Source organism: Kogia breviceps, chromosome 1 (assembly GCF_026419965.1).
Source record: "Kogia breviceps isolate mKogBre1 chromosome 1, mKogBre1 haplotype 1, whole genome shotgun sequence".
Lineage (NCBI taxonomy): Eukaryota > Metazoa > Chordata > Mammalia > Artiodactyla > Physeteridae > Kogia > Kogia breviceps.
This window is the reverse complement of record NC_081310.1, coordinates 134,855,519-134,879,913: the sequence shown is the minus strand read 5'-3', so window position 1 is coordinate 134,879,913 and position 24,395 is coordinate 134,855,519. Positions and strand designations below refer to the sequence as shown.

General features: G+C 35.8%; 1 protein-coding gene across 2 annotated transcripts in view; it reads right to left on the bottom strand.

Moving 5' to 3' along the window:
* PIGK (phosphatidylinositol glycan anchor biosynthesis class K) overlaps positions 1-24,052 on the bottom strand; it is a 136,937-nt gene extending 112,885 nt beyond the window's left edge. The window contains exons 1-3 of one of the 2 annotated variants that reach the window (XM_059064510.2): positions 23,907-24,052; positions 20,213-20,266; positions 11,761-11,852 (exon numbers count right to left, since the gene is read on the bottom strand). In XM_059064510.2, coding sequence (XP_058920493.1) covers positions 11,761-11,852; positions 20,213-20,266; positions 23,907-23,999 — 239 coding nt within the window. In that variant the 5' untranslated portion in view covers positions 24,000-24,052. The remainder of the gene's footprint in view (positions 1-11,760; positions 11,853-20,212; positions 20,267-23,906) is intronic. The other variant, XM_067044572.1, reaches the window with a different exon arrangement.
* Between the last annotated feature and the right edge of the window lie 343 nt (positions 24,053-24,395).

Here is a 24,395-nt window from a genome sequence, read left to right as displayed (position 1 = left end):
CACATACTTATATTGTCTTGTAATATGTGGTTATAGTTCTGTGAGACAAATAATTTGTCAGTGTTCACCAGTTTGTAAAAACCTAGTGCGAGAGCTAAACATCTAAATAAATAATGAAATGGAAAAAAAAAGACAATATCTAAACTACTTTCTTGAATAAGTACAATCTACTAAATAAAAATCTTTATCAGTATATCAAAGCTAACATTTGAATATCTATTTTTATTAAATATAACAAAATAGATAGAAAAAGTACAGAATATTAAGTTAGCTTTACTTGCCCAGAATAAATCTGAAAATATATTTGTAGAACAAGCTCCCTAATATGATTTTATTTGATTGTCCTTTGCTTCCAGTATGGTAGAAAAAAACTGCCAGTTTAGGTAAATTAAGTTCGATTAATATGGATTTTACTTTCTGAAATAACATATCTGAATTTCATGATTTGAAGCCTTGGAGATGGATATAATTAAATATAAGTTAATGAGTAGATATAAGGATTTAATGTCAGGGTACCTTTTACTGAACTGAGTAATCTCCCACTCATGCTCAGGTCAAATTCTTAGAAACCATTAATATAAAACTCTGTGAAATATCTTTTCTCCAAAGAAATCAAATTATGTTCACAAATGTTAATTTCACTTATCCTTTTAACATCCCTGAGTCAGATATAACATGACAGAGAATTACAACATTGTTTGTATCAATTCTCCACTAGAAGTCCTCAGAAATTTCCTAGAAATACTTATTATTATTATCACTTTCCATGGTGAAATGTCAAGTTGAGTCTGACTTATTTTGAGGTCACTCCCACTGTCACCAGCCAAGCACTTGGGTTTTTCATGGAAGTTATAGTTCACTCCTCTGCCCTTTTCTCTTCCTTGTATCCCCACATCAGTTGAAATTACAAAAACTGGCAAGTGTATTCTAAACACCATACGCTTGCAATACATGTTTTGTTGGTTGGAAAACGGAAGGAGGAAGAAGGAAAGGAGAAAAGAAAGAAGAAAGGAAAAGAAGTAAATTAAATTAGTGTGTATCCCACCCCCACCAACTCTTTCTTCCTTCCTATTTCTCAGACCAACCTAGCATCTACCCAAAGTTATATGACATCAAACGTATCAGGCTCCTTTTATTGGTCCCCCCAATACAGTTGTTCCTGGTTATCTGCAGGGGGTTGGTTCCAGGAATCCCTATGATTACTAAAATACACAGATGTTCAAGTTCTTTATATAAAATGACTTGGTATTTGCATGTTAACCTACACAGCAATATCCTCCCTGTACTTTTAATCATCTCTAGATTATTTACAATAATATCCCATTGTGGTTTTCTTTGCATTTCCCTGATGCTTAGTGATGTTAAGCACCTTTTCATGTACTTATTGGCCATCTGTATGTCTTCTTTGGAAAATGTCTATTCAGATCCTCTGCTCATTTTTTGATTGCATTGTTTGGTTTTTTGCTATTGAGTTTACGAGTTCTTTATGTATTTTGATCACTAACCCCTTATCAGACGACATATGATTTGCAAATATTTTCTCCTAATCAGTAGATTGCCTTTTCATTTTGTGGATGGTTTCCTTTTGTACAGAATCTTTTTAGTTTGATGTAGTCCCACTTGTTGATTTTTGCTTTTGTTGCCTTTGGTTTTGACGTCAAATCCAAAAAATCATCACCAAGACGAACATCAAACAGCTTACTGCCAGTGTTTTCCTCTAGGAGTTTTATGGTTTCAGGTCTTATGTTCAAGTCTTTAATCCATTTTAAGTTTATTTTTATATATGGTGTGAGAAAATGTTCTAATTTCAATCTTTTACATGTAGCTGTTTAGTTTTCCCAGCACCATTTATTGACAAGACTGTCCTTTCCCCAGTGTATATTTTTAGCTCCTCTGTTGTAAATTAACTGATCACATATGTGTGGATTTATTTCTGGGCTCTTTATTCTGTTACATTGGTCTATGCATCTGTTTTTATGCAATACTATACTGCTTTGATTACTATGGCTTTTTAATATAGTTTGAAATCAGGGAGTGTGATGCCCCCAGCTTTGTTCTTCTTTCTCAAGACTGCTTTGGCTATTTGGGGTCTTTTGTGGTTTTATACAAACTTTAGAGTTGCTTTTTCTATTTCTGTGAAAAAATGCCATTGGAATTTTGATATGGATTACACTTGGTAGTACAGACCCTTGGGTAGTACACACTGCTTTGGGTAGTACAGACATTTTAACAGTATTAATTCTCCCAGTCCACAAAACACAGACTATCTTTCCACTTATTTGTGTATTCTTCAATTTTTTTCATTACTGTCTTATAGTTTTCAGCATACAGGTCTTTTACCTCCTTGGTTAAATTTATTCCTAGGTATTTTATTGTTCTTGATGGAACTGTTTTCTTAATTTCTCTTTCTGATAGTTCGTTATTAGTAGAGGCATAAGAGATTTTCATATATTGATTTTGTACCCTGCAATTTTACTGATTTTGTTTATTAGTTCTAACAATTTTTTGGTGGAGTCTCTTTAGTGTTTTCTATACTTAATAGTATGTCATCAGCAAATAGAGACAGTTTAAGAGGTTGAACTCTTAAACACTATGCTAAATGCCTCCAATCTAAATTGTGATTTCTTTACATTTACAACACAATCCTTGGAAGCCACTGAATCTTAAATTGGTTTATAACTGATTTTAAAATAATCATTCAGCAAAACTATTTAACAAGGCCATCACAAATACTTAGGAAATCAAGTTACTGCACATTCTGACATAAAAACTTGACATAAGACGCCAAGAGATGCACTCTATTGGAGGGCCAATGTGAAAATAAAAATAATTTCCTGAGTTATTTTCAAACTAAAATAGATGGACAGCTCTAGAGAAAGCTTATTATAGGAGAAAGCTCTGAAGACAAGCTACTGTAATTTTGGTAAGGTTATTAGATTACTGTTTACAATAGTAAATTCAGTATACTGAGTTATCATGCAAACATCAACTTCTTAAGATGTATCAACAGTTATACTTATTTTTAATTAATTGCTTTCATTTATCCTTTTCCTTCAATATTTCACTTATTTCTGCTGATGAATTGGGCAACACAATATAATATCATTATACAAGGATTCTAGCATTAGGTCTGCCACCACACAGTTGTTGACCTTAAATGTCACTTTACCTCTCAGGAACACATTTTTCTCATGTGTAAATTAAGGATTTCCCTGGACTACTAATTTTGAGGTCTTTAAAGACAACTTCTATCCCCAAATTTTCAAATATAAAAAGCTTTTGAAGAATTAAAAAAAATTTTATGGTACAAAGATTTTATTTTTTATTTTATTTTATTTTTTTTAATATATTTTTATTTTATTTATTTATTTGGTTGCACCAGGTCTTAGTTATGGCTTGTGGGCTCCTTAGTTGTGGCACGTGAACTCTTAGTTGGCGCATGCATGTGGGATCTAGTTCCCTGACCAGGGATTGAACCCGGGCCCCCTGCACTGGGAGCGTGGAGTCTCAACTACTGAGCCACCAGGGAAGTCCCGGTACAAAGATTTTAAAGGAAGAAAACTGTCATTTAGATTTTATGGCTACCAAAAGAGAATTTACAGTCAAGTTATTAAAATTAATAAGAGTTCAGTGAGTTGCTAGAACAATACACAGAAACCAACTGCATGCTCATCAGAAGAAAATGTATTTTTAAAAGGTACCAGTTACAGTATCAACCAAAAAAATATGACAACTAAAAATTCTACCAAAAACTAAAAATTCAAAATTATAAAGCTTGGACTCCCTGGTGGCGCAGTGGTTAAGAATCCGCGTGCCAATGCAGGGGGCACGGGTTCAAGCCCTGGTCCAGGAAGATCCCACATGCCGCGAAGCAACTACGCCCGTGTGCCACAACTACTGAGCCTGTGCTCTAGAGCCCGCAAGCCACAACTACTGAGCGTTTGTGCGACAACTACTCAACCCTGCGCGCCTACAGCCCGTGCTCCGTGACAAGAGAAGCCACCCCAATGAGAAGCCCACACACCGCAACAAAGAGTAGCTCCCGCTCGCCGCCAACTGGAGAAAGCCCACACGCGGCCATGAAAACCCAACGCGGTGAAAAATAAATAAATAAATGTATTAATTTTTTTTTTAAGCCAATATGTTTTAAAAAAACAAAAACAGGGCTTCCCTGGTGGCACAGTGGTTGAGAGTCCGCCTGCCGATGCAGGGGACATGGGTTCGTGCCCCGGTCTGGGAAGATCCCACATGCCGCAGAGCCGCTGGGCCTGTGAGCCATGGCTGCTGAGCCTGCGCGTCCGGAGCCTGTGCTCCGCACCGGGAGAGGCCATAGCACTGAAAGGCCCGCGTACCGCAAAAAAAAAAAAAAAATTATAAAGCTTAGTTGAAAGATGTTAAACACATAATTAAATGTACATATACCTTATTCATAAATTGAATAAAATACCATAAAGAAGCCCATTCTTTCTAAATTAATCTAAAACTCACTGCAATGCAAATCAAAATCCCAAAAGGATTTTAAGAACTCAACAAGCTGATTGTAAACTTACTATGGAAGAACAAGACCCCAAGACAATTCAAAAGAAGACCAAAGTCAAGGAAATCAAATTCCCAGATATGAAGATAGTGTCAGGAATGAAGACATTGTGGTACTGATGAAAAATAAGCATCTCTCACTTCTTCAACAGCCCCAAACCCTTCTATCTATTTACAAATTGATAAAGAAATTTCCCCTTTGCTCCATAAAACCCTTAATGGTCTCTTTAGTCTTGAATATGGATCTTATTATCTAAACATAAGAGCATGATAGCAGTGGCCAAAATGCTCCTTTTAGCATTGTCACTATTCTCCCCCTCAGAGCACATTTCAGCTTCTTAACTATTCTAAACGTTTACCTATTCAAGATACTATTCACTTCACCACGAACATCATGTGGAGTGGCAGACAGATCAGCTGCCAACATGAGAATAAAATGACAGACTACTCAGAATATGTAAGTATCTATATTCAAACACCATTATTTGTATTTTTATAAAGTATATGAGAAAAAAACTGTTGGGAAATGACAGAAGACAAGAAGCAGAACACTCAAAGGCATGAGTTAATATTATCTTGACAATAACTATGATAATATATCACAAATTATTTACAAAGCATATTTACTACTGTTCTAGTCCTTTTGTTCACAAAAAAGGAGGTGAAATCATAAATAAAAATAGTAATAAAGTTTTAACTATATATTTAATTATTGAGAAAATTTTATAAATTAACTGTAAAGGTTTAAAAAAAATCACTCAGTAACCTCCCTGTACAGGGTACTCTACAAAGTTCTACATAGTGACACAAAGGAAAGAAAGCTATATGGATAGGAAAGGACAGCACAGAAGATACTCTAAGTGTTCTAAGTGGGATGAATGGTTAAAAAAAAATAGAAATAGGAGTGAATAAATATTATGTAGTAGACATCATAACAAATCAACAAGTGAACGTAGTAAGTTGTAATTAACAAAGCAGTAAAGACTGAACACTGGTTGAAATTTTTAGATTTTTATAGAGAAACAACAGTCACTGCAGCTTCTTAATCATGGGAGTTAAAAGATAAAAGCAGTATCTGAGAAAGATAATTCTAACAGCTGTGTGTAGGATGGGCTGGAGGGGGAAAGAGACTAGAGACAGGGAATAAACAGCTACAAAGCTGCTGAAGTACAGAAGCATGAAGTATATGAAGCATGAAGTCATGAAGACTTAGAAAATAGTAAAAACTATGGAAAAAATAGGAAAATGGGAAGGTGCTCCTTATATTATTCAATTAATATGAATGACTTTCATAAGCATCACATTCAACATGTAGATATACATTTTTAAATTAAATAAGGTATTAAATGATCAGTGTGCATAATTTTACCAACCTCTATAGGACTGTTATAAGAATAACATGAGATCATGTTATTAAAAGAATTCTCTAATTGTAAATATTATATAAATATTATCTGTTGTAATTTCTTAGGGAGGAGATAGCTGTGAAATAACAGAAATGCTCCAGCCATAAAGTCCAAACACCCGAATTCAAATTCTGGTTCTATTATTTAACAGTGCCTTTAATGTATCTTAAGCAAGTCATTTAGCCATTCTGAGTAACCATTTTTAATATGTAAAAAGGGGGGGAAGGGATTCTGTCATAAAAGTTCAAGGAATAAATAATTCTTTATAAAATCCCTATACAGTATCTGAATTATGGTGGACAGTGGATAGTGAATGTGTGTTGCAGGGGGGATGGAGGAGGAGGCTAAAAATAGGGGTACATTTTGGCTGACCTTATCGGAAAGTCACAAGTATCTCCAATGAACTGTAATAACCATGCCCTTCTCCATATTATTTTAATGAGAAATTATACAAGAAAATTCCTGAAGTATCTTATTAATGTTCCACTGTACACAATATCTTCTTACATATAAGATCAAATCCACAGCAGAATAAAAAATAACTGTCAAAAGCTGTATTATCAATCTGATTTTTAAAACAACAATAACAGGCAGTTAGTGATTTTTTTCTTTTTTAATTTACAACATTACCAGAATTCACATTTCTAATTCTAATATTTATTACTTGAGAAAGTAGTTAAAAAGAATAAGAGATCAAACTCAAAAGTGCATTCTGAGGGAACTTAAACAGTAGGAACATAGGGAATAACCTGTCTTCGGCAAGACTCCACAGACTTCTCATAGAAAGAAATGAATCTGAAGTTCCCTGGTGAGATCACCCCACCCATGGATCCCAAAAGTAGGAGTCAGGGAATAGCTTATAAAATCTACTATAGAGCACTTTTAGCTCAGTGCAGTTTAAGAATAAAGATCTAAAGAGACTATAAATAAGCAATATTCATATATATTTCCTTTCTAACCTAGACCAATTAGGTTCCACTTAACTAGGGATCTTTAGCATACTATTCATTCATTCATTCATTCAACTCTGCACAATATATTAAAGAAGGTACTGGGAGGAATACAAATATAGTATCAGAACCTACCTTGAAGAAATAAGATCAATACATACAAAAAAGTGCCATGATAGAAGTACAAATAAAATATTAATGCAAGAAGGACTGAGAAAGCTTTAGGGAATGTATGAAGTGAATCTGGGCATAGGAAAACTAGAAAGGAGGGTGGAACGAAAAAACTGTAGATGGAAGAACCAGTGTAAGGCAATGACAGAGGCCAAAACAGAGACTTATAAGAAGGTATTGGCTAGAGCATAAGGAATTGAAATTAAATGATCAGAATATTAGATATGGACAGATTGCAAGACTTGAGTTCCAGCATAAGGGATTTGAACTTTATTTTACATACCCTAAGAGTTTATGAGTAAGGGGAGATAAATAAAGGTTTAAATTAAGAATATTAATCTCACATAATGATTAAAATACAGGGCTTCCCTGGTGGCGCAGTGGTTGAGAATCCGCCTGCCGATGCAGGAGGCACGGGTTCGTGCCCTGGTCCGGGAAGATCCCACATGCCGCGGAGCAACTAAGCCCGTGAGCCATGGCCGCTAGGCCTGCGCGTCCGGAGCCTGTGCTCCGCAACGGGAGAGGCCACAACAGTGAGAGGCCCACATACCGCAAAAAAAAAATAAAAAATAAAAAAAATAAAAATAAAATAAAATACAGAGTAAGGGGAAAAAATAGTGTCAGAAAAGCTACTGGACCATTGCTGAGTCGCTTTGCTGTACAGCAGAAATTAACACAACATTTTAAATCAACTCTACTTCAAAAAAAATAATTTTTTTAAAAGGAAAAGCTACTGGATTTAACTATAGAAATAGTTTATCAGATAGGGATCGTTACAAAAACTCACATCCACCCAACTCGTAGCAGAGCTAAATCATATTTTAAGAAAAATTATATACACATTTAACTCCATAAACTTAATTCTTATGCATTGAGCCAAAAAAAATAAAAGGAAAGACAGACTTCATCCACCCTATTACTCAATGCATTTATTCCCCAAAGTAAACATGAGATGAGATGGGAGCTACAATTCTACATTCCCTCAGTCTCAATTCCCATGTGCCTCTCACAGCATGAGCATCACAATTCTAGTGTTAAAGATATGGCTATTTTTCATATAACATGTCCCTTAATCCTAAGTGAACCACTTCATCAAATGTTCCACCAAAGAAAAAGAAAACAGTAATTTGCTCTAGCACTGCTCTAAAACTGCTATGTTAGACTTGATGAAAGATAATACTATATTGTGCTTTATGTGCTATTTAAGAAACTTCACAAGAAAAATTTTAGCTCAACTTTTGCTTCACATACGGACTTTAGAACCTAAGCCCTGCTTAATGCCTTTTCACTTCCTCATCTTAAGCTTTTAAAGCATACTGGAGGTAGCAAAACAGGGATTTAGTCCAAAACAAGTATCTGAGGACACAAAATTTCTTAAAAATAGTGAAATATTTCAGGAAGCTAAAACCAGGCAAAGAAAAACAAAATCTCTGAGGGTGGGTAAGGTTACAGAAAGCATGGGTACAAAGTACAAGACACCTGTACTCCATGGAACCTACATATGAAAAGGATAATAGATAAGGTGGAGGGCAATTATGAACCGCTTATGAACACGTCTTTTTATTTTCCCTCATAACCATTAAAATCCCCTCTCTGAATCAATATTTTGATACAGTATTATAAAATTCTGGCAACTTATGTATTAAAAAGTCTTTTATAACATTAACATTTGCTAAAAACTAGACTAACACACTTTAGAAGACAGAAATGTTTTTACTTTTAAAGTACACACTTGTGTTTGTTTTGCCTAACTGGTTAAAGTATTTCCAAGTCACAAGTTCATTTATCCAATACCTACTGAGCACCTACTATGTGCCAAGTACTGTGCTAGATGCTAGAAGTACAAAGTGAAATAAAATATAATTCTTGTTCCCTTCAAGGAGTTTATAATCTAATGAGGGCGACATACTATAATTAGTATAACCATGTTATAATCAAAGTACAGACAAAGGATACCATAAAAGCAAACAAGGAGGTCAAGAATACTTTTTTGAAGAAGTACTAAAGTGAATTTGGAAGGTCAGGTAAAAGTTACAGCTGTGCTTCCTAACTTGACTGTGCACCAGAACCACATATAGAGTTGATGTCTAGGACTCACTTCAGATTTAGTGGATTAGAATCTCCAGGGGTGAAGCCGAGAAATCAGTATTTTTAACATGTACCTTGAGTGATTCAGAATCACGGCCAGGTTTTGCTGGCAGTGAGCTAGAAGTATAGACAACCATTCCAGGCAAAGAGAATAGCTCAGTATGGTTGGAGTAGGTGAAATACAGACAGAAAATCAAAAAGAAATCAGAACAAGAGTACTGACACTATTAATGTGACATTTCAAACAGGATCTAAGGAACTGATGTGAACTTCCACAATAAAAGGCAATCATCTGTGTCACGTGTTTAGGTAAATGATTTCTGACATGAACTAGTTTCTTATTGAAGTATATGGAAAAACTAAATGCAAATACTTTGCATTGCAAGACAAAGTAAAATGCTCCTTTTAAAAAGCAAATAAGGTAAAACAAAACAAAACAGAGTTCTACTCATAATTTTTATTCAATGCAGTGACCACTCATTTTTCTCAGGATACACAGCCTGAGAAGCTATGATATATGTCAGAAGCTAGGATAATACTGTTTTAACTGGAAAATGTTCCATAATGTATAAAATAAATTCAAACTGTATTTTGAAATTCAAGCTTTAAAACTGAAAACCACTCAATGATTTTAGGTTTCCAAACTGTTATTTCATAATAGTTTATTATTTTCTGATTAAAATTTACTTATAATTATATTTTTATACTTAATTCCAGGTAGGAGCAAAGTGAGATAAGTCACCAAGAAGAGAAGTATTCATGATAATATACGAAAAGCCAAATAGAATCTATTCTATTGATTGCTTTTTATTAAGTAAGAAATGTTTTAAATCATCAACTGTTTTAATCCCCAATTCATTCTCCAACAAAGACTTCATAAGCAGAGATGTAGACAGGAAAGCATTTGAAACAGGAATAAGCTTTTAAAGAATATTCTTCAGAAACCTAAGGACAAACATACTAATTATTATATATAAAATACATCCTACAGTTATATTCTATTTCTAAAAAGTCCTTCTAAATCTTACTTAAATCATTTAAACATATCCTAATGACTTATATACAGGACAAAGACTCATTTACCAAAGTGAAACCTACTGCCAAACCATGCATAGTAATTCCCTGAAGGAGCACATTGGGTATAGAAGCAATAGCAGTTAAAAATCAACAGACTAACCACATACACTTATTTGAGAACTAATTAACAAATAACAGTAATCAGCTAATTACAAGAATAATTCTTAAACTTGATACAACAAATCATCCTTTCTCAGAGTTAATCTAATGTACTTTTTAAAAATGGTATTACCAAGATGCCTTAACTTCCAGATGAAATACAGGAATTAAATTACAGCTCCGAGGCTATAGTTAGTTGTCAGCTTCTTAGGCTAAAATGATCTATTGACATAGACTGTAAGATAACTTTGTTTTCTGAGTCATGCCCTGCTTCCTTTCTTCTCCTGCAGTACTTTATACATATCTCTATTCACTTTACTGTAAGTACCTAAATCCTGCAAAGAAGGTAGTACCATCACAATGTAATAGCTGAGGAAATAGGCTTAGTATCACGAAATGATTAACCAAAATCACCACTAAACCCAGATTTCAAACTCAGATCTGTTTAACTGCAAAGCTCTTTCCACACTGCCTCACAGGTAGAGAGGAACACAGGACTAAGTAAATCAAACCTAAGTAATTGAACTGACTACAATTTCTTCTATAACTGCTTTGGAAGTAGCAAAAATACATCTATCATATCTGACAAACCAAATGTACATGACAGGTATTTAGGGGTGGAGGTGTGGGAGTTCCGCTTAGTACCTGAGCTCCCTCATTTAATTAGGGAATATACCACTTTATGAGTTTTCACAGAAGGTAGAGGGCCCCTCCTTATAGAGAAGCTAACAATGCCACATAGACATTCTTCTTGTCACCCCTGCAGCATGGACATGGGCACTTAATCTATATTCTGCCAACATGACATTCCCACCAAGGACTCTAAATTAAGAGCTAGAGACAGTAAGAAGCTGGGACGGCAAAGGTCAGATTTTGGCAGCAGGCTGCAGAAGCAACATTAAGTTTCCAAAGGCAATGGTAGCAGTAATGTAGTAGCTGAGTCTAGTCATCAGCAATTCAAGGTGCATTCCTATCACTGGACTGGTTTTATGCCATGATTTTTAGATGTGTCTTTTCTGTTACGTAGTCTCTTTTGTTCCTGACTCTTTAAGGCCTCAGCCTTCCCAGCAATTTGGTAAACTAATCAATATGCTTTCAATAAATACCTTTTCTACTTGAATTGGTCAGAACTGCCTTCTGTTGCCTACAGTTAAACCCAGACTGAAGCACTGAATAATTAAGTAAATGACACTGAACAATTTTACTTTATCAAATCTTTTTACCTTAGTGTTGATTGTTGTTTTATATAATTTGCCATTATGCTCTTAAGTAAGAACTATTTTATACATGATAGTTATGCTCTAACAACAACAAAATAACTTCAAATTAGGTTTCTTTATGTTTTTCAAAAGCAACACGAAAACACAAATATAATATCATCTAAAGGTGATTTTCACTGAGGATCAGAGTTAAGCCTTATTAAGAATACTTACCTGTCAGGAATACCTAGCCTCTTGACACTTCTATAAACAGAAAGAGTATTTGCAACATGTCGATAATTAAACCAGAATCGGGATGTACATACCTAAAGTAATAAAAAAAAATATTATTTTTAGGAATCAAAATAAGCTACAGAGTTACAGAATTACTTCTCTTTAAGTAGGATATAGAGATGCCTAAAAAAAGAGTATGTCATAATCACGACTAGAAACAGCAAAGCACATAAAGAACTGTCAATAAAACCAATCTCTCTAGAAAAAGGTCTTTCATAACTAGTCTTAAAAAACATTCAGCTTAAGAGAGAACAAATCTTTGGGGAATTTAATCAAATACTGAAGCAACTTAGTTACTCTCAATTTATGATTCTATAATGTTCCTATTTCTAAAATATTAAGTTCTTTAGAACCAAAGACAATGCCCATAATCTCTTCACAGAATAGAAAAGAATATTAACTACATTGGGTTATATAATATTCCTTTCACTCTGGATTGCTTCCTTATTTTAGTTGTGAAAAACATAAGATCTTGAGACTAAAACAAAGCATAGAAAACAGGTTTATATGCACATAAGGGAATGCGTTATAAAGAAGCTGTTGAATGGAACAGAAAACTAGAAATAACTTCAACAAGTTTTACACTTAAAGACAAACTGATCCCTAAAAAAAAGATAACAAAGATACTAGGAAAATCTAATGCCATGCCTCAAAAGTCAGCCCTCTCGAACGCTCATTCCAAAGGAGAAACCAAAGACTGCAATCAGTTGGTAATATATCTATCCACTAAGCATCCTCCTACCTCCTATCACACTGTTCTGCTGATAGTAAGTGTAATGACAGTTTTGAGAACACCACAAATGTTCTTGCCCCCGTAAATAGGAAGGAAGCACAAGACGTTTTTATTAAACTGAATTTTCAACCTGGAATCCAATAAGAAGACTAAAATTCTTGACTACATAAAAAAATATGTACCATAAAATCCTAACAGAAATGAAAAACCTGAAATAATTATAACCCAATAAGAAAAAGATGAACAGCCCAATTTTGAAAAATGGGCAAAGGATGAGACATTTCATAACAAAAGTATTAAAAATAGACAATAAAAGTCTTAAAGATGCTCAACTTCTATCATAATATAAGAAAGCATAAATCAGGTTTGTGATGTTTCTGTTGGGCTGAAGGCTTCCCTAAGCAGATTTCCGGCCACTGTGAGGATGGTAAATGGCTTTCAGCTCATGCTGAGTGGCTGCCTAGAGTCCTGTGCTGAGGAGGATTGTGAAGCAGGTCCAGGGACTGCAATGAACTCTGAGCACTGGCTTTCACTGGTGAGCAAGGGAGCATCTGACTGGAGTCAAGATGGTGGAGTAGGAGGACGCAGAGTTTGTGTCTCCTCACAACTAGGGTACCTACCAGGCGCTGGTGGAGGACCTCAGACACCTAAGGGGACAGGAGGAATCCCTGCATTGCATTATAGGGCCAGAGGTCAGGCCTGATCTCCTGTGGTGGGAGTGCCAAGTCCAAACCACTGGACTACGAGAGAATCTCAGACCTCAGGGAATATTAATCAGTGTAAGCTCTCCCAGAGGTCCTCATCTCAGCATCAAGACCCACCTCCACCCAACTGCCTGCAAACTACAGTGCTGGACGCCTCATACTAAACAACCAGCAACCAAGGAACAAAGCAGCACTCATCAGAAAAAAAAAAATGAGATGACAAAAATATATGTTACAGATGAAGGAGCAAGGTAATCTACAACATCAAATAAATGAAGAGGAAATACGCAACCTACCTGAAAAAAAATTCAGAGTAATGATAGTAAAGATGATCCAAAATCTCAGAAACAGAATGACGGCATGGATTAAGAAAATACAAGAAATGTTTAACAAGGACCTAGAAGAGCTAAAGAACAAACAGTGATGAACAACACAATAACTGAAATGAAAAATACACTAGAAGGAATCAATAGCAGAATAATTGAAGCAGAACAAATAAGTGAGCTGAAAGATAGAACGGTGGCAATAACTGCCAAGGAGCAGAATAAAGAAAAAAGAATGAAGAGAAATTAGGACAGCCTCAGAGACCTCTGGGACAACATTAAACGCATCAACAGTCGAACTATAAGGGTCCAAGAAGAAGAAGAGAAAGAGAAAGCTCTAAGAAAATATTTGAAGAGATTATAGTTGAAAACTTCCCTAACGTGGGAAAGGAAATAGCCTCCCAAGTTCAGGAAGCACAGTGAGTCCCCCAGACAGTAAAAACCCAAGGAGAAACATGCCAAGACACATATTAAACCAAAAATATGAAATTCAAAGAAAAAATATTAAAAGCAGGAAGGGAAAAGCAACAAATAACATACAAGGGAATCCCCATAAAGTTATCAGCTGATTTTTCAGCAGAAACTCTGTAGACCAGAAGGGAGTGACAGGACATATTTAAAGTGATGAAAGGGAAAAACCTACAAACAAGATTACTCTACCCAGCAAGGATCTCATGCAGATTCTACAGAGAAATTAAAACCATTACAGACAAGCAAAAGCTAAGAGAATTCAGCACCACCAAACCAGCTTTACAACAAATGCTAAAGGAACTTCTCTAGGCAGGAAACACAAGAGAAGAAAAAGACCCACAAACAAACCCAAAACAATTAAGAAAATGGTAATAGTAACATACATATCGATAATTGCCTTGAATGTAAATGGATTAAATGCTCCAACCAAAAGACACAGACTGGCTGAATGGATACAAAAACAAGACCCATATATGTGTCTCTACAAGAGACCCACCTCACACCTAGGGACACATACAGACTGAAAGTGAGGGGATGGAAAAAGATATTCCATGCAAATGGAAATCAAAAGAAAGCTGGAGTAGCAATACTCATATCAGATAAAATAGACTTTAAAATAAGACTGTTACAAGAGATAAGGAAGGACACTACATAATGATCAAGGGGTCAATCCAAGAAGATATAATTATAAATATTTATGCACCCAACATAGGAGCAACTCAATACATAAGGCAAATGCTAACAGCCATAAAAGGGGAAATCAATACTAACACAATAATAGTGGGGGACTTTAACACCCCACTTACACCAATGGACAGATTATCCAGAGAGAAAATAAATAAGGAAACAGAAGCTTTAAATGACACAACAGACCAGACAGACTAAATTGATTTTTATAGGACATTCCACCCAAAAGCAGCAGAGTACAATTTCTTCTCAAGTGCACATAGAACATTCTCCATGACAGACTGCATCTTGGGTAATAAATGAAGCCTCAGTAAATTTAAGAAAACTGAAATTGTTTCAAGCATCTTTTCTGACCACAATGCTATGAGATTAGAAATTAACTGCAGGAAAAAAACTGTTAAAAACACAAACACATGGAGGCTAAACAATACGCTACTAAATAACCAAGAGATCACTGAGTTATCAAAGAGGAAATCAGAAAATACACAAAACAAATAACAGCGAAAACACGAGGACCCAAAACCTATGGGATGCAGCAAAAGCCGTTCTAAGAGGAAAATTTATAGCGATTCAATCTCACTTCAAGAAACAAGAAAATTTTCAAATAAACAATCTAACCTTATACCTAAAGCAACTTGGGAAAGAAGAACAAAAAAATCCCAAAGGTAGCAGAAGGAAAGAAATCATAGAGATCAGACAAGAAAAAAATAAAATAGAAATGAAGAAAACAATAGCAAAGATAAATAAAACTAAAAGTCAGTTTTTTGAGAAGATAAACAAAACTGATAAACCTTTAGCCAGACTCATCAAGAAAAAAAGGGAGAGGATTCAAATCAATAAAATTGGAAACGGAAAAGAGAAATTACAACTGACACTGCAAAAATACAAAGGATCATGAGAGATTACTATAAGCAACTATATGCCAATAAAATGGACAACCTGGAAGAAATGGACAAATTCTTAGAAAAGCACAACCTCCAGAGACTGAACCAGGAAGAAATAGAAAATATAAACAGACCAATCACAAGTAATGAAATTGAAAATGTAATTAAAAATCTTGCAACAAACAAAAATCCAGGCAGATGACTTCACAGGTGAATATTATCAAACATTTAGAGAAGAGCTGACACCTATCCTTCTCAAACTCTTCCAAAAAATTGCAGAGGGAGGAACACTCCCAAACAAGTTCTATGAGGCCACCATCACCCTGATACCAAAACCAGACAAAGATATCACAAAGAAAGAAAATTAGACACTGATATCACTGATGAACACAGATGCAAAAACCTCAACAAAATACTAGTAAACAGAATCCAACAACATATTAAAAGGATCATACACCATGATCAAGTGGGATTTATCCCAGGTATGCAAGAATTCTTCAAAATAGGTAAATCAACCAATGTAATACACCATATTAACAAATTAAAGAATAAAACCATACAATCATCTCAATAGATGCAGAAAAATCTTTTGACAAAATTCAACACCCATTTATGATAAAAACTCTCCAGAAAGTGGGCACAGAGGGAACCTACCTCAACATAATAAAGGCCATATATGACAAACCCATAGCAAAGATCATTCTCAATGGTGAAAAACTGAAAGCATCTGCTCTAAGATCAGGAAAAAGACAAGGATGTCCACTCTCGCCACTATTATTCAACATAGTTTTGGAAGTTCTAGCCATGGCAGTCAGAGAAGAAAAAGAAATAAAAGGAATATAAATTGGAAAAGAAGAAGTAAAACTGTCACTGTTTGCAAATGACATGATACTATATATAGAAAATCATAAAGATGCCACCAGAAAACCACTAAAGCTAATCAGTGAATTTGGTAAAGTTGCAGGATACAAAATTAATGCACAGAAATATCTTGCATTCCTATACACTAATAACAAAAGATCAGAAAGAGAAATTATGGAAACTATCCCATTTACCATCACAACAAAAAGAATAAAATTCCCAGGCATAAACCTACCTAAGGAGGCAAAAGCCCTGTACTCAGAAAACTATAAAACACTGATGAAAGAAATCAAAGATGACAAAAACAGATGAAGAGATATACCATGTTCTTGGATTGGCATAATCAATATTGTGAAAATGACTATACTACCCAAAGCAATCTACAGATTCAATGCAATCCCTATCAAATTACCAATGGCATTTTTCACAGAATTAGAACAAAAAATTTTACAATTTGTATGGAAACACAAAAGATCCCAAATAGCCAAAGCAATCTTGAGAAAGAAAAATGGAGCTGGAGTAATCAGGCTCCCTGACTTCAGACTATACTACAAATCTACAGTAATCAAGACAGTATGGTACTGGCACAAAAACAGAAATATAGATCAATGGAACAGGATAGAAAACCCAGAGATAAACCCATGCACCTATGGTCACCTAATCTATGACAAAGGAGGCAAGGATATAAATGTAGAAAAGGCAGTCTCTTCAATAAGTGGTGCTAGGAAAACTGGACAGCTACATGTAAAAGAATGAAATTAGAACACTACCTAATACCATACACAAAAATAAACGCAAAATGGATTAAAGACCTAAATGTAAGACTTGACACTGTAAAACTCTTAGAGGAAAACATAGGAAAAACACTCTATGACATAAATCACAGCAAGATCCTTTTTGACCCACCTCCTAGAGAAATGGAAATAAAAACAAAAATAAACAAATGGGACCTAATGAAACTTAAAACCTTTTGCACAGGAAACCACAAACAAGACAAAAAGACAACCCTCAGAATGGAAGAAAATATTTGCAATCAAAGCAACCGACAAAGAATTAATCTCCAAAATATACAAACAACTCATGCAGCTCAATATCAAAAAAACAAACAACTCAATCCAAAAATGGGTAGAAGATCTAAACAGACATTTCTCCAAAGAAGACATAAAGGTGGCCAATAGGCACATGAAAAGATGCTCAACATCACTAATGATTAGAGAAATGCAAATCAAAACTACAATGAGGTATCACCTCACACCGGTCAGAATGACCATCATCAAAAAATATACAAACAATAAATGTTGGAGAGGGTGTGGAGAAAAGGGAACACTCTTGCACTGTTGGTGGGAATGTAAACTGATATAGCCACTATGGAGAACAGTATGGTGGTTCCTTAAAAAACTAAAAATCGAACTACCATATGACCCAACAATCCCACTACTGGGCATATACCTTGAGAAAACCATAATTCAAAAAGAGTCATGTACCACAATGCTCATTGCAGCACTATTTACAATAGCCAGGACATGGAAGAAAACTAAGTGTCCATAGACAGATGAATGGATAAAGATGTGGCACATATATACAATGGAATCTTACTCAGCCATAAAAGGAAACGAAATTGAGTTATCTGTAGTGAGGTGGATGGACCTAGAGTCTGTCATACAGAGTGAAGTAAGTCAGAAAGAGAAAAACAAATATCATATATTAACGCATATATGTGGAATCTAGAAAAATGGTACAGATGAACCTATTTGCAGGGCAGGAATAGAGACGCAGACGTAGAGAACGGATGTGTGGACTCAGGGGGAAAGGGAGGGTGGGATGAATTGGGAGATTAGGATTGACATATATACACTACCATGTGTAAAATAGATAGCTAGTGGGAACCTGCTGTATAGCACAGAGAGCTTAGCTTGGTGCTCTGTGATGACCTAGATGGGTGGGATGGGGGTGGGGGGAGGGAGGTCCAAGACGGAGGGCATATGTGTATACGTATACGTATAGCTGATTCACTTTGTTGTACAGCAGAAACTAACACAACATTGTAAAGTAGTTATACAACAATTTTAAAAAACCATAAATTGATAAGTAACCAAAAGTCTGACAATTCATACTACTAGCAAGGGTACGACAATACCCTTGCCAATAGTATGAGGGCAAATACTACAGATATGAGGACAAAACACTCATATCCTATTTACGGGAATGTAAACTAATATAAACCTTCTAAGAGGGTAATTTGCAACATATATCAAGTTTGAAAATGTACTTATTTTTTGATTTAGCTCATATAAGCATGCAAAACTATGTGTTCGAGGACTTTCACTATAATATTGCCTACATTAGCAAAATTCAAAACCAAAAAGCTAGAAACAAAATCACTACCCATCAGTATTAGTTTTTTTATCATGAGTATGGATTATCTTTGTAACTTTTTTTATTAAACAGAGACAAAAATGTTTTATTCAAAGCTGATCCTGAAACTAAAATAGAATCCGATTTTCCTTCTATCTCCCTCTGGTGGCAAGTTTTCTTAATCACATTACAAGAGCAAAGGGGCATTTCATTTACCTCTGATCATCTAGTCAAGACTAAAATTAATTCAAACTAGGAGGAAAAACATATATATATACACATATTTTCTTTAATTTGAACAACGTAACATTTAAAGAATTGTATGTTTTATACTTTCAACTTGGCCCTGGTCAAATTTCATAATTTTCCACTTAAGAAAGTACAATTTATTGAAGTCTCACTCTACTAAGTCTGAGTTAATGAGTAAAATATTGCACAAAACATGAAAACTGAAGTTGCCAAATACTCAGAAGTAATTCTTTTTCACCCTTTATTTCTCATCTGAGACCTAGGTTGCTGATTAGACAGGGTCTCAGTTAAAGGTTTCCCAGAACAAGGAAGACTTCAATGTGTGTGTATAAGCTAGTATAGTACAAGCTAATAGCCTCCTATTCTAAAAGATGAAACTTTGGCAATTAGCTGTCTGCATATAGGTAGTTATTCCCTCTTTTAAGAATTCCTATAGAGAGACTAATTGGAAGTGCCCTTAGTTTCCTATAGAGCAAGTTATCCTCTCAAATTGGTGGATCATGGCCTGCCTCTTCATAGTTTTCCCCAATTTAAGTGGTCATTGAAAACCTATCTCCTTATCATGAGCAGTTTTTGTTCAATTTCTTCATAAAATCTCTTATGAGGCAGTAGCATATAAAAGGTTTTTCTTCCTGAAGAACAAGAAAATGAGTCATGAACCCATGTTGCTATTCTATTTAATCACAGGACATAAAATTAATTTGTCTTCTAAACTTTTCTGTATAACTTGAATTTTCTACAATGATCATTTATTTTTGTAAACAGAAAAAAACAATTAAAAAATAAAAACAAAATAGCCAAAGTAGAGAGTATCTATAAACAAATATTACAGATAAGAAATACAATTACTAGTTTCCATCATTAAAATAACTCTACACTTTATAAAATGCTCCCTTTCACAATAGGATCCCTAATTTATTTTTTCATGTATTTACACATCACCACTTGACAGACACACTGAAGACAAAGGATATTATTAGTTGATGTGATCAATTTAAAATACAGCCAAATCAAAATAATTTCTGTTATAAGATATAAATTTTATTTTCAAGAATTTGATTCACACAAAATTTCTCAGATACACATCTAATGTAAACGAGGTATACCTTTATAGAATACACTTACCAAAACCGCCCAGTTGTTCGTATGGCCACTTCTAAAGAACTGTTCTGCTTGATCCTGTTAGTCAAATAATAGAAAAAAGCTTAAAAGAAAGTCACATTTCCCAGAATAAAGACTGATAAAGGACAGTTAAGATTCACAGTTTTTATAGTTGTAATAACAGTAAGCCATCATTGTGCAAGTTTATAAATATTCTAGTATCTGACCTTATGAAAGACAAAATAGTTTTATTTTGGGGGAGCGGGAGGCTACTGCAAGAGGGGCTTTTTGTTTTTAAACATTTTATCTCAAATGCAGTCAGCTCTTCCTCATGCTTCTCATTTTCCATTCAATCTTCAAATTGTGAATGACTTATTTCATTTGATTCACATATATTAATACCCTTCCTGCTGAAATTTCATTCAATATTCGCTCCTACTCTGTGTTGAGTGCTTCCTATTATTTTAACTCACCAATATATGTGATTAAACACATTCTCTAGCATACTTCCATGTACCATTTTGCTAATCTGTTAAAGTCTGAATTACATTTATCATCATGGAACATTAAAAACCACAGCATCCAATACCATCCAGACACCTAATAAATATGACTTTTATTATATATTAAAATAAGAGTGAATATAAACCATAATGATTTCAGATCTGCCCCTAAACAGTATTAATTACTAGAACAGTCAGACTGCCTGGATTCAAATCTGGACCCTACTACTTACTAGCTGTATAAACTTAGGAAAGCTGCTTAATTTCTCTATACTTCCATTTCCCCACCTATAAAATGATAACATTACCTGACTCACAGAATGTAGGAATGGTGACTAGAACATAGTAATTGTATAAAAAATATTAGCTGTTTTAATTTTCAGCTGGCAAGAAAATTTCAGAAAAAATGAAATAAAAAATTCACTCAGTGTTTGTGCATCATATATGTGTGTGTGTGTGTGTGTGTGTGTGTGTGCGCGCCATATATATATATTTTTTAAACTTTCTCAACAGGTGCATAGATGCTAAAGAAAGCAATGTGCTATAGTGGTTTAGGAATTTGAAGATCTGGCTGTGAGACTGGGGTTAAGTCATTTCACTCTTTAGACTTGATTTTTCTCATGTAGAAATGGGAGTTGACCTGATAACCTCTAATGTCCCTGCCAGCTCCAAAATCCTCACATAATTAAGACTTCAGTGAAAAAATTGAGATGGCAAAACTCTTTTGTGATTGTTTAGACAATACAGGCACTGCAAAGTTATTCATTCATTCTACACAGTTAGTGGAGCACCTATTATGTGCCAGGTACCATGTAATGTACAGTGATGCAAAAAAGTCACTAAAAAGCATGCTGCTTTCTCTCAAGAATCCCAGAGTTCAATAAAGAAGACAAGCATGCAAACACATTACACTACTATGTAACATTCATTCATTCATTCATCACATTCATTGGGTACCATGTGCCGGTCCCTGTTCAGTGCTCAGAATACAATGATGGGCAAAAACAGTGCTAGTACTTGCCTCCAAAGACGTTACTATCCAATTTGATAGACATACATTAAGCAGATAAGGACAAACTACAAATTCTATAAAGGTAAGATATACAGTATCATAAAAGAGTATAATAGGGGGACTTAACCTGATCAGGGAATGGGAGGGGGAAGGGCAGGCAGGGATGTCGGGGAAGGTTTCTCTAGAGAAGTGACATTTGGTTAGAATCCAAAAGATAATGAGAAGACGGAAGATAATTCCAGACAGAGGGAACATGAGCCCTAATGGCAGAAGGAAGCTTAAAAGTTTCTAGAAACTGAAAGATTAGCATAACTAGAAGTTTGAAAAAGAGTGAGAGGGAGAGAGAACTGGAAGTGTAGGCAGGAACCAAAGGATGCAAGGCCTTGTTTACGGGTCATAATCAAGATTTAGTTCTTTATCCTTAAAGCAGCATTAAGGTATATACGGGTGACATGATCGGATTTGCATATTTAAAAGTTACTCTGAGGGCTTCCCTGGTGGCGCAGTGGTTGAGAATCCGCCTGCCAATGCAGGGGATACGGGTTCGTGCCCCGGTCCGGGAAGATCCCACATGCCGCGGAGCGGCTGGGCCCGTGAGCCATGGCCGCTGAGCCTGCGCATCCGGAGCCTGTGCCCCGCAACGGGAGAGGCCACAACAGTGAGAGGCCCGCATACCACAAAAAAAAAAAAAATAAATAAATAAATAAAAAATAAAAGTTACTCTGGCTGCAGCTTGGAGAACAGACTGGAAAGAAAAAAGAATGACTTGAGCCAGACCAATTGGGCAGTTATTGTCCTCTAAGTGAAAGATGATGTAATAATAGAGTACAAAGCATACATGGGTTATAAGAGAGGAGTGCTACACTAGCTAAGTGCACAAATTACAACAGTAAAGGCAAAAGTAAAGGATAGGGGAAGATTCTACAGAGGTTAGATTTTACTGCATTTAGTAAATGAGCAAACAGAGGAAACTGGAGGAATGAAACATGGTAATGTAAAAAAGCACAACTGTGTAACTACAAAAAAGAGTAACGGTATCCAAAATGATGTATACAAAATAACCTACTAGAATAAATAAGGAAAATAGAACTTCTATTTAAGTTTACATTATCTAAACAATGTGCTTTATAAATACTGAATAAATAAATTAGCAATAATTCATGAATAGAAAGAGGGAGTGCATGCTCTCTTTTTTAACTGGTAGGGATGTGTATTCAAAAAGTTTTGAGCCGCTGGTCTAAGCTCAAGGTCTGCGATTGGGGGGAGAATGGGGTCCTATATGAAGACTGGAAAAGTCTGCTTAGAGATAAGATCATGATGTTTAGACTTTATTCTGTATAAAATGAAAAAAATACTGAAAAGATTCAATCAGAAGAATAAGCTGATCAGGTTTACATTTGATGAAGACTAAAGTAAGCAAGTTTGGAAGCCTGGAGGAAAAAAGATAAAGTTATTGCAATAATCTAAGCAAGAAATGACCAGGGCCTGCATTAAGCCAGTCGAACTGGACAGGTGAAAGCAATTTTTAAAGTTCAGAACATAGAATTTAGTGATGATTAAAATGGGAAATATAGAGAGGAGTTAATTTTTTTAAACCCTAGGTTTCTAGCTTAGGAGCAACCCCATAGGAGGTGGGGTAGGCAGAATATAAAACTTTGGACACAAATTTTCAACTGTCTGCTGACTATCTGGGCCCCTAAGTCAGCTGGGTATTCTGAAAAATGATGCTAGAGATGTAGGCTGCAGAACTAGACGAAGGTATTATCAGAGTACAGGGGACAGTAAAAGCTTTGTAACGCGCCAGAACGTAGTGTGAGCCAAAAATAAAACACCGTATCCATCTGACTCCTATTAAAGGGGAGCGTTGTAGTTTGGTATCAGGGAAGTAGGTGCGGCACTCATGCGCTGACCTTTCACCTGCTAGGGACTGCACGCTCGTCGGAGCAAAGGATCAGGCCCTCCCCCGCCGCCCAGGACTTGATTCTTTTCATTCACCGTTTTAAAAGGCTGAAACAGACGGACACTGTCCTATCCCGTCTCCTGCGAGACACCCTCCCCACAGCCCAGTCAGCCTAGGAAGAGGCTGGTGGGTGACTCCAGAAGGCTTCCCTCGGCGGCTGTGTATCGGACATCCGCTGAGCGCTGACAGCCAGGCCACAGCTGTCCCCCCAGGGCCCTGTCGCTCAGAGGGCCTGACTCCTACCTCGATCTGACTAGCGGCCAAGCTGCCGAAGGGCAAGAGCAATAACCCTACCAGGGTAGTGAAACCCCGGCCGAGAAAACAGGTGTCGACCATGTTTGCCGGCTTCAGCCTCGCGCACCTGGAGGGGCGGAGCAAGTGCCGTAAAGCAGCGCGGGGCAGGGTTTTGCGTAGTTTTGTGGGGTTTTTTTTCTTTGCGACACCTGCCCCGCCTCCTGGCCCCTCTCCCGCCTTCAGAAGTCCGCGCTTCCGTAGACCTTGAGTTTCCCGGGTAACTGGGGCAAGGTAGATGAAGGACGTGGATACTTTATTTTTGACTACATTTTTTATTTTTATATCGTAAAATGGATGTTACATTTTAAAACTTTTTTGAAACGTGAGAGAGAAAAACGTGTGAACCCATAAACTTTAAGAAATTATTTCCTTTTTAGTGTAGGACTGCCAGTTCTTTGACTAAATGAAGCATGATGTGGTGGGAAGAGTAAGCTTTGG